The following is a 10827-nucleotide window of genomic DNA, read 5'->3' as shown; positions in this document are numbered from 1 at the left end:
GCCCATTGAAAGTTCAAACTTGGGCAGCACGGGTAGCACAGTGGTTAGCCCAGTTGCTTCACAGCGCAAGGGTCCTAGTTTGATTCCCGGCTTCGGTCATTGTCTGTGCGGAGACTGCACGTTCTCCCCTTGTCTGCGTGGGTTTCCTCCGGGTGCTCCGGTTTTCTCCCACAGTCCAAAGATGTGGAGGTTAGGTGGATTGGCCATGCTAAATTGCCCTTAGTGTCCACAAAAGGTTGGGAGGGGTTACTGGGTTACGGGGATAGGTTTAAGTGTGGGTTTTTAGTGGGATGTTCTTTCAATAGGCCGGTGCAGGCTCGATGGGCAAAATGGCCTCCTTCTGCACTGCAAATTCTATGACCAGGAAATTCCCAAAGCGTCAATACATCAGGAATTCTGAGGGGTCCCAAAGCACATCTCTGATTGTATGTCTGGTCTCTGGCGATCTAGAAACTGGAAGATCTGGGCCAGAACGTTGCTAACCGTCACCAATTCTGATGAAAGGTCACCGGGGAGGCAGTGGCATTGTGGTATTGTCGCTGGACTAGTAATGCCCTGGGGACTTGGATTCGAATCCCACCAGGGATTTGAATTCAATAAAAATCTGGGATCAAAACTCTAAAGGTGACCATGTGACCATCGTCGATTATCATAAAAACCCATTTGGGTCACTAATGCCCTGTAGGGAATGAAATCTGCTATCCTTACCTGGTCTGGCCCATATGTGACTCCAGACCCACAGCAATGTGGTTGACTCTTAAATGCCCTTAGGGATGGGTAATAAATGCTGGCACAGCCAGCGATGCCCACATCCCATGAACAAATAAAGAAAAAAAAATCAAACCATTAAATTTGGTTCTCTTTCCACAGATGCTGCCTGCTGAGTATTTCCAGCATTTTCTGTTTTCTCCTCAGAATTACTAGTCCAGTAACAAAGCCACTATGATGCCCAAGATGATACAGCACAGGAGCCCATTTGGCCCATCGTGCAGTGTCAGGTGTTTGAAAGATCCAACTCGTCCCACTCCCATGGTCTTTTCCGATAGCCCTGCAAATATTTCTTCTTCAGGTTTTTATCCAATTTCCTTTTAAAAGTAAAAAAAAAAATTTAGAGTACCCAATTAATTTTTTCCAATTAAGGGGCAATTTAGCATGGCCAGTCCACCTACTATGCACATCTTTGGGTTGTGGGGGTGAAACTCATGCACACACGGGGAGAATGTGCAAACTCCACATGGACCCAGAGCCGGGATCGAACCTGGGACCTCGGCGCCGTGAGGCAGCAGGGCTAACCCACTGCGCCACAGTGCTGCCCCTCTTCCTTTTGAAAGTTGTTAATGAATCTGCTGCCATCATACTTGCAAGCACGGCATTCTGGATCATAAGAAATTAGAACATAAAATGTTTCTACATGTAGCCTCTATTTCTTTAGCCAAATATCTTAAATCTATCATCTCTGGTTATCAACCCTTCTGCCATAGGAAACAGCTTCTCTCTATTTACCCTATCAAAATGCTTCATGATTTTGAACATCTTTATCAAATTTCTCCTTATTCTTCTCCGCATTCAAGAGAACAACCTCAGTTTCTCTGAATTCATGCAAGAGAAGTCTCACATCCCTAGTGGCCTTCCTGATGTGTGCTGCCCAGAATACTCCAGCTAGGACCTGACGAGGTTTTTAAAAGTGTACCATAACTTCCTTACTTTTGTACTCTGTGTCACTATTTATTAAGTTAAGGATCCATGTGACTTTTTTTTTAAATTTAGAGTACCTAATTCTTTTTTTTTCCAATTAAGGGGAAATTTTGGTGTGGCCAATTCACCAGTTTGTTGGTTTGCGCGGTTGTTTGAAAGCAAGTAGTGGGGGTATGGGGATGGCCTTCAAACAACCATGCAACCTCAAACAGACCATTGTTTGCAGCAAACTACCCAGCCTTCAGGAGAACAGCGACCACGACACCACACAACACTGCCATGGCAACCTCTGCAAGACATGCCAGATCGTCGACATGGTTACCACCATTACACATGAGAACACCACCCACCAGGTACGCGGTACATACACATGCGACTCGGCCAACGTTGTCGACCTCATACGCTGCAGGAAAGGATGTCGTGAGGCGTGGTACATTGGCGAGGTCATGCCGACTTTGCGACAACAGATGAAAGGACATTGCACGACTATCGCCAGGCAGGAATGTTCCCTTCCAGTCGGGGGTCACTCCAGCAGTCAAGGACATTCAACCTCTGATCTTCTGGTAAGCATCCTCCAAGGTGGCCTTCAGGATGTGCGAAAACACAGAATCGCCGAACAGAAACTGATAGCCAAGTTCTGTACGCATGAGTACGGCCTTAACCGAGACCTTGGATTCATGTCTCATTGCATTCACCCCCGACCATCTGGCCTGGGCTTGCAAAATCCTACCAACTGTCCTGGCTTGAGAAAATTCACACCTCTTTAACTTTGATTATCCCTCTCTCCAGACCCACTGTCTGGACCTGTAAAGGCTTAATTAGACCTGCAAAGACTCGCATTTAGAACATAGAACAGTACAGGCCCTTCGGCCCTCAATGTTGTGCCGAGCCATGATCACCCTACTCAAACCCACGTATCCACCCTATACCCGTAACCCAACAACCCCCCCCTTAACCTTACTTTTATTAGGACACTACGGGCAATTTAGCATGGCCAATCCACCTAACCCGCACATTTTTGGACTGTGGGAGGAAACCGGAGCACCCGGAGGAAACCCACGCACACAGGGGGAGAACGTGCAGACTCCACACAGACAGTGACCCAGCCGGGAATCGAACCTGGGACCCTGGAGCTGTGAAGCATTTATGCTAACCACCATGCTACCCTGCTGCCCCTACCATGCTACCCTGCTGCCCCTACCATGCTACCCTGCTGCCCCACCATGCTACCCTGCTGCCCCTTAAAGTATTTAAAGTATCATCTTGCATCATTGAATTTGTCTATATTATGGAACCCACTTCTTCATTCACCTGATGAAGGAGCTGTGCTCCGAAAGCTACTGATACGAAACAAACGTGTTCGACTTTAACCTGATGTTGCAAGATTTCTTACTGTGTCCACCCCAATCCAACACTGGCATCTCCACATCATAAATGAAGCAAAACATGTTAATATGTAACATAGCAGGTACAAAGATAGTCATGGGAACTGGTAACCCTAGAGTGTAATAAGTACCTTAGCCAAGATGCCATTTTTAATAAGTCAGCTTGATAAAATATTCGACAGCAGGGGGCATCACAGCTAAACCTGATCATATTCACATTTGACTGCCAGATGCTCATCCAGCAGAAGGTCTACAGAGCAACATTGAGGAGTGGCAATCCTGGCCGAATTTGCCTTTTCTAATCCAGGACTTTTTTTTTTCAAATTTGAACTTTATTCATTGTTCAACTATTTGCAAACATTTCTTTACAGCACCAACCCATGCCATAGTTCATTTTTGAGCAAGATAATTTCTGGTAGGGATACATTTAATTCTATATGCTCAGACCAACTGCTGACCACGACTACTTTAACTAGATCAGCGGAGTGATGATATTTCACCAGCTCAACGTCTAACAAATGAAAATATACGCTCCACATGCCCACGGGGAAGGCGTCATTAATACGAGTGATCTATCTGAACAAAGATCCATGTCATTGCACTTAAAGTTTGATCCACATGCCTGCTAGTTATCGCTTCAAATAACGGATAGACTTTTACACAGGTAACTGCACAATGGGAACCTCCTTGATTGTTGCAGTCAGTTTAGCGCATACATTCACTAAAACATAGGCAGTCTTCAGCATGCGTAATTTCCCATGTTACGTTCCCGGGTATGTAGAGTTTATAACTGAAATGTTAACTCATCTGACACCTGTTGAATGTTTTCAGGGTGCATTTCTGGCATCTTCAGTTTTGCTTTACTTCGCTGTTACCGAGTGGGATATGCTTGACATGAGCTGTCTGAACACATTGCGGTCATGTTACATTAGCACAGTATACACTCGTCATTATTGCAAGTCAAAAATGTCGTTAATTTCCAAATATGGAGTCTAAATAGCACAACTGTGGGAAATGTTCTGCGGCTTAGAACGTGTTTTGCTTAACCCGAAAGAAACACTGCACATAAATATATACTTGCAGCAAACTTCCAGGAAAGACATAAAAGTATCAATTTATCTCCTCCTCTCCCGGACCACAGCAAGTCACTGTAATCGAGAGGGGTGCAAATTCTTTTAATGTTGTGCTAGCAGGGTCCCATACGTTTCATGCATCCGTACTCTATGGGATTTGTTACATCATAATGAGTTAAATTGTTGAGCTTGGATACCTTATTGCACGGAGCGGATACAATGTATCAAGTCAGTATTGTGGCTTGCGCAGCACCCCTGCGGGCTCTGCCTCTGTGTGGTGTGAGTGTGTGAGGAGCCTTTCTGTGTGCAGGATGCCATATTGAGCGAGTGGAGAGGCTGAGACTCCTGGGGAAGGAGCATAGCGGGAGCATCAGCTACACACATACACGCGCCCTCCCCTGCTACGGCAACTCAGGATGGCTGCTCTGGTCGGAAGGAAGCCTGTGAGTGCCCCATTCTTTAATGTAACATCTCTATGAATGTGCAGGATGCGATTGGACTGCTCATTTTCTGTCAATGAAATAATGTACCGCTAAACTGCACATTTGCCTTTTAGAAGCGGTTAACTTAACGGCGAAAGGGATTTAAGAAAACTGGGGCTGTTTAACCAGTTGTTTCAGTTGCATCTGAAGTATTTCAGTTGACAGAGTCATGCATTTCCATGTGTTAGCAAGTAGGGTAGGCGAGGTTAATTAAGACGTGTCCACCAGTCCACACCTTTTCCGTTAACAAGTGTTAATGGCGTCGCTCTTGATGTTGGCTGATTTAATGTTAGGTTGTTTGAACTGTGGAAGATCCGTGGCGATGGGGAAGAGTGGAGTTTTTCCTCTTCAGAGGTTGCCAGTGGACCGGATGGGATTGATGGAGTGAGGTGTCTCCCTCCTGGTGCCAGCAGTCAGCCCAGCGCCGAATGCGCTTCCCACAGACAGAGGAAGCTGAGGGAAATCAGGGGCCTGTGTTCAAGAGCTGACTGACTCATCAACTGAACACGATTTTTTTCCGTTTATTTTTCAGTGATCGTAATTGCAAAAGTGCAATTTGATTTATGGACGGGAGGATTAGTAATTCGGACCAACAGCTGGCTCTAATGCCAAACCTTGCGCTCCATAATTTTGCAAGCCGATCCATTTCGAGAAATATATTTCATACCTCGAGGTGCAAACGGAGAGGGGATCTTTGCATCTTGCCTTGATCTGTTTAAATGTTCTTCCCGTTTGCCCATGTGGCAGATGACAGCATCTTTAGTTTGGTAGAGTTGAGGTAGGCCAAGGGGGTGGGGCTTGTTTGAGATCCCGTTAAACGTTATATAATAAGCAATGATATTAATTGGAGCCATAATACCAGAGCTTCTGCCCATGGCATCATCACGATTCAAGCTTAATCTCAATGTTGAGGGAATATTGATTGAATTACAGCCTTTAAAATGAATTCTCAACAACAGCTTGTACTTGTACAGTGTATTTTTTTTAAAAAAGCCAGGAAGATTGGCAGTTAAAAAGAACAAAACTCCAGTTGGGAAAAGGAGGAAATGATGGGTGGGAGAGTATGCTTGCTGAAATGAATGGAGAGAGTACAGAACAAGCACTAACAAATACCCTGAACTCGGAAAAATGGATGATGTAGGCAGAGATGTCGAGTTGCAAATCACAAAGATGGATCAAACTGTAGCTGCAAAGAGATTGGAAAATAAGCCAAAGAATCTTGAAAGTTTATTTGCTGGGACAGTAGAACTTTGGGATGGCAGGGCTGATTCACTTGTGAGACTTTGTGCTAGAGAGGATACCAACAGTGCTATTTTAGTTATTGTTTGTGAAGATAATGGAAGATGGCAGGCAAAACTATTGTTTGGAAAGTTTATCCTCCAGATGATGAGTACATGAATTAGGGTTTTTAGCAGCATAATGGTGAATGTTATAGAACAATTAGAGAATAGTAACAGTTCTAGAAAGATGTGGTGATGGGCAAATTGTGAGGTGTAACGCTGCCGAGGGTTGGCAAAGTGAAGTTGGATGGCCTCGCGCTGGTGGCGACGAGACGAGGAAACAGGTTTTGTTCTTAAAAGAAAGAGATTACTTTTGAGGCTGATTTGTTGATGATGACTTGAGAACAATCTGTGTATGATGGGGGAAGTTTGTGATTGGTGAAATTGAGGGAAGTGAGAAGGAATACTTCAAGGAATGACCTTGTGCTGTCTACTTGTTCTGTATGTCTCTAGAAAAATGTTTGAAAAAATTATTATCTTAACAACATTAATGATAATTCTATCATTAGAGCCATTACATATGGTAGAAAGTTCACAGAACAGGTGGCACGGTGGTTCAGTGGTTAGCACTGCTGCCTACACCGCTGAGGACCTGGGTTTGATCCCGGCCCCGGGTCACTGTCTGTGTGGAGTTTGCACATTCTCCCCGTGCCTGCGTGGGTTTCAATCCCACAACCCAAAGATGTGCAGGTTAGGTGGATTGGCCGTGCTAAATTGCCCCTTATTTGGGAAAAAAAATAATTGCGTACTCTAAATTTATTTTTTTTTAATTAAAAAGAAAGTTCACTGAAAAAATTGGAGAAAGACCTGCTGTAGGACAAGGCTATTGTAGGGTATTCCACTGTAGTACATTAACTCTGCTTTTACTGGATAAAAATACAAGGGGCTGGTTTCTCTGCAGCCCCACGCCGAAATCTCATTTGGCGCTGGGGCAGAGAATCAACGTTTATGTGAGAATCGGGCCCGGCGCCGCTCCCGCGAATTACACGGTGCGGTTGAGATCCTCCCAGCGATACTCCAGTCCCGACCTGCCGAATTCCCGACGGTGTCGCTGTAACCACATTTGGCCGGTTGGGACTCGTGCGCGGCGGCTGTGGACTCGGTCTGCGGCCACCCTGGTGGGGGTGGGGTGAGGGGATCAAGCACCGGGGGGAGGGGGGGCCTTATGGGCGGCCGGGATGGCGATCGGGCGGGTCAGATTGAGTGACGCAGTGCAGATCGGTGGGACCTTGTTGGTCCAGGCCCACCGGCTCAGTCCGCTATCACGTTCAGCGAGGCTGCTGCCATGCGCTGCGCGGACTCAGAACCAGAAGTGTGAGGATCCGCAGCTAAAGCTGGGAGAATCACTCTTGAGTCCCTGCCAGCCCCATCAAAGTAAGTGAATTGCTCTTTATTTTTTTCAGGAAGTCTGGATGAAACTCCAGCGTTTTTACGCCGGCATCTGGACATAGCCCAGTTTTGGAGAATCCAGCCCAAATTCTTTTCCTTATTATGCTTTCAGGGGATCTTGCGTAGAATTGGATAAGTTAGAATTGTAACTTATTATATAGACAAACCCACAGTCAATTGGTGAAGATCCCACATAAACCCATCATTTAAATTGCTCTTGTGGTTTTGAGCTCTTGTGGTGTTGCTTGATTCTATGTTAACTACTTAAGGCAAAAGAGAAAAATGGTCATATACCATTTATACTGCCCTGTCAGAAGTCGTGTTTCAATAAAGGGAGCCTGTAATAATAGCTGATTGTAACATCCATGGAGCAGAATAGATAACTCTAAATGACAAGTTTCTTCCTAGTTAGTCGAACAAAACAGACATTGTGGTCATGAGTTGCAAAATATTTAACCATTGATAATAGCAACAGAGGCATTACAAAGACACGGTGGCACAGGGAGGACCTGGGTTCGATTCCTGCCCCGGTCACTGTCCATGTGGAGTTTGCACGTTCTCCCGTGTCTGTGTGGGTCTCATTCCCACAACCCAAAGATCCAAAGATCCAGTCCAAAGATGTGCGGGTTAGGTGGATTGGCCATGCTAAATTGCCCGTAGTGTAAGGTTAATGGGGGGATTGTTGGGTTACGGGTATACGGGTTACGTGGGTTTAAGTAGGGTGATCATTGCTCGGCACAACATCGAGGGCCGAAGGGCCTGTTCTGTGCTGTACTGTTCTATGTTCTATCTGCAGGCTAGGTGGATTGACCACGCTAAATTGCCCCTTAATTGGAAAAAAATGATAATTGGGTACACTAAATTTACATTAAAAAAAGAAAAAAGTGTTACTACTAAGTACGCAAACTGAATATATATTACTTCACCTAATATTGTGTGCTTCGCAGACATGCATAAACTGCAAGTTAAATACATTTCTATTTTGCAACTTATTCATTTGACTATAATTACTGCCAATATTGTAATAAACATGGAGTAATTTTATTTTCTCACCTGGAGACATTGACTCTGACTTTGTTCCTCGGATCTGAGGTATTTGAGAGCCTGTGCTTTGGGTGAGTCTGGACAGTAATCTCCAGGCAGCTCTGTGATTTATGGAGGAGAGGGTGAGGGGGAGGGGAGGCTTTTTTTATTTGTTCTTTGGAATCTGGGCGTTGTTGGCTGAGCCAGCATTTGTTGCCCATCCCTAATTACCCTTGAACTGAGTGGCTTGCTAGGCCATTTCAGTGGGGGGCAGTTAAGAGTCAACCACCTTGCTGTGGGTCTCGAGTCACATGTAGGCAAGACCGGGTAAGAATGGCCGATTTACTTCCCTGAAAGACATTAGTGAACCAGATAGGATTTTTTCCCCCATGGCCATGGTTTCATAGTCATCATTAGACTTTTTTTATTGAATTCAAATTTCGCCATCTGCCATGGTGGGATTTGAACCTGGTACCTCAGAGCATTACCGTGGGTCTCTGAATTACTAGTCTAGTGACAATACCACTACATGGTCGCACGGTAGCCTTGTGGATAGCACAATGGCTTCACAGCTCCAGGTTCCCAGGTTCGATTCCGGCTTGGGTCACTGTCTGTGCGGAGTCTGCACATCCTCCCCATATGTGTGTGGGTTTCCTCCGGGTGCTCCGGTTTCCTCCCACAGTCCAAAGATGTGCAGGTTAGGTGGATTGGCCATGATAAATTGCCCTTAGTGTCCAAAATTGCTCTTAGTGTTGGGTGGGGTTACTGGGTTATGGGGATAAGGTGGAGGTGTTGACCGTGGGTAGGGTGCTCTTTCCAAGAGCCGGTGCAGACTCGATGGGCCGAATGGCCTCCTTCTGCACTGTAAATTCTATGATCTATAAGACCATGCACAATTGAGTGAATTACCAAATGTGAAGGCTTAAAATGAGTGGGACATTAGAGCATGGAATGGTTAATATGCCATTGGGATAAGTTGGCATGAAAATAATGTTGGGAGTGCACAAAGAGCAGAGCTGGTCCATAAATTAATTTGTACACAATTAGAAACATACCATGTTCATGTGACCTTCCTTTTGTAACAGAGCACTGAAGGTCCTGGCCGATTAATTGTCACTCCAGTTCCCAAGTTGTTTACTGTGTTATGTCTGGAGAGGACACGTCAGGACTCAGCCTTTCTTTCCCACTCCTCGATTGATTGTCACTTTTTTTTGTTATGATTTATCAGGATGAAAGTATAAATTCAGTGTTTGTACTTCATTTATGTGCTCATTGCAAAGAACACCATCCAACAGGTTTTCTTGAGTTTAAACGCACAGGGGTTAGTTTTTCTTGTGTTAAAAATTCATCCAGGTAAAGATATTTAAAAAGGTAAACACACATCCCAACTATTGTAACACACACACACACACAAGCATGCAAGATGTCAGTCTGTCTCTCTCCTCTTTCTCTCATGCAAAGTTACACATTAGGAGATTACTTTTTGGCTGGATTTAAGATTTGATGACAAAACGCTAAAAAATAGAGAGTTCACTGTTTGAATACGTCACTGGTGTTCATGACTGAGGCAGATTTGTTTCCACGATGGTCTTGAAATTCCATTGTGTATGACACAGATGTAAACTGCAAATTCTGGAGACAGTCTCTTTTAAACCATAATCTGTCTTTTCCAAAAGTCAATGATATTGCACCAGAGATTCCTTTCGATTGAAATTCTCTATCTCTGCGATGGATTCCAAACTGTAACCGATAGGATTCTGAATTTGAAAACGGGAGAAAGAGATGGTCTTACTGCTCCATTGGGAAGGTTCTTGTAGACTTATTTAGCTGCTCGAGTGTTGTAATAAAATACATTTCAAATTGTTATTCTGGCCATCTGAGCCCTCTTCCCATAATTAGTTTAGTGTTTTCCAGAAGGTAATTGGTTAGTTCAAGTCTGGTCTGTTGTCTTTAAATTATCAGACACTTCGACCAATTTGTTATTAAAATGTTTTACCCATGTGCCCTTATTTGTGAGATCAACAAAGGAAAAACACAGGTTTACGATTCAACCCAAATGTATGCACAATATAACAGTTAATCTCCCAAATTAGCCCCAAAATAATCTGCCAAAGATTCTAGTACTACCCGTGCCGATAAACTTGGTTGGGCTGCGGGTCCAAACCTCTAAGCCTCAATCATCTTAGGGCCTTCGCCTGCAAAGGTGGGTCTCGTACGCCTCTTCCATCCGTTCTGTGGTCCGCTGTTGAGTCTTCTCTGTTGCCTCATTGCTTGGGAGGGTCTCTAGGTCTCTCTTATATAGTAATAATAATCTTTATTGTCACATGTAGCTTACATTAACACTGCAATGAAGTTACTGTGAAAATCCCCTAGCTACCACACTCCGGCACCTGTTCGGGTACAGGGAGGGAGAATTCAGAGGGTGGGATTCTCCCATCCCGCGGCAGAGTGTCCACGCCGTTGTAAATGCCGTTGCGTTTTACGACAGTGTGAACGGGCT

General features: G+C 44.7%; 1 protein-coding gene across 6 annotated transcripts in view; it reads left to right on the top strand.

Annotated features, from left to right (window-relative positions):
- The first annotated feature begins 4436 nt into the window (after positions 1-4436).
- LOC119963102 (septin-11) overlaps positions 4437-10827 on the top strand; it is a 124835-nt gene continuing 118444 nt past the window's right edge. For 4 of the 6 annotated variants that reach the window (XR_005460034.1, XM_038791693.1, XM_038791691.1 and 1 more), the window contains exon 1: positions 4437-4596. Coding sequence is in view for 3 of the 6 variants with exons in the window: in XM_038791693.1 (XP_038647621.1) it covers positions 4570-4596 (27 nt within the window). In the remaining 3 variants the exon portion in view is untranslated. The remainder of the gene's footprint in view (positions 4597-10827) is intronic. The other 2 variants (XR_005460033.1, XR_005460032.1) reach the window with 1 other exon arrangement.

The sequence above is a fragment of the Scyliorhinus canicula genome, chromosome 3 (genome assembly GCF_902713615.1).
Source record: "Scyliorhinus canicula chromosome 3, sScyCan1.1, whole genome shotgun sequence".
Lineage (NCBI taxonomy): Eukaryota > Metazoa > Chordata > Chondrichthyes > Carcharhiniformes > Scyliorhinidae > Scyliorhinus > Scyliorhinus canicula.
This window is presented reverse-complemented; position numbering and strand designations above follow the sequence as displayed.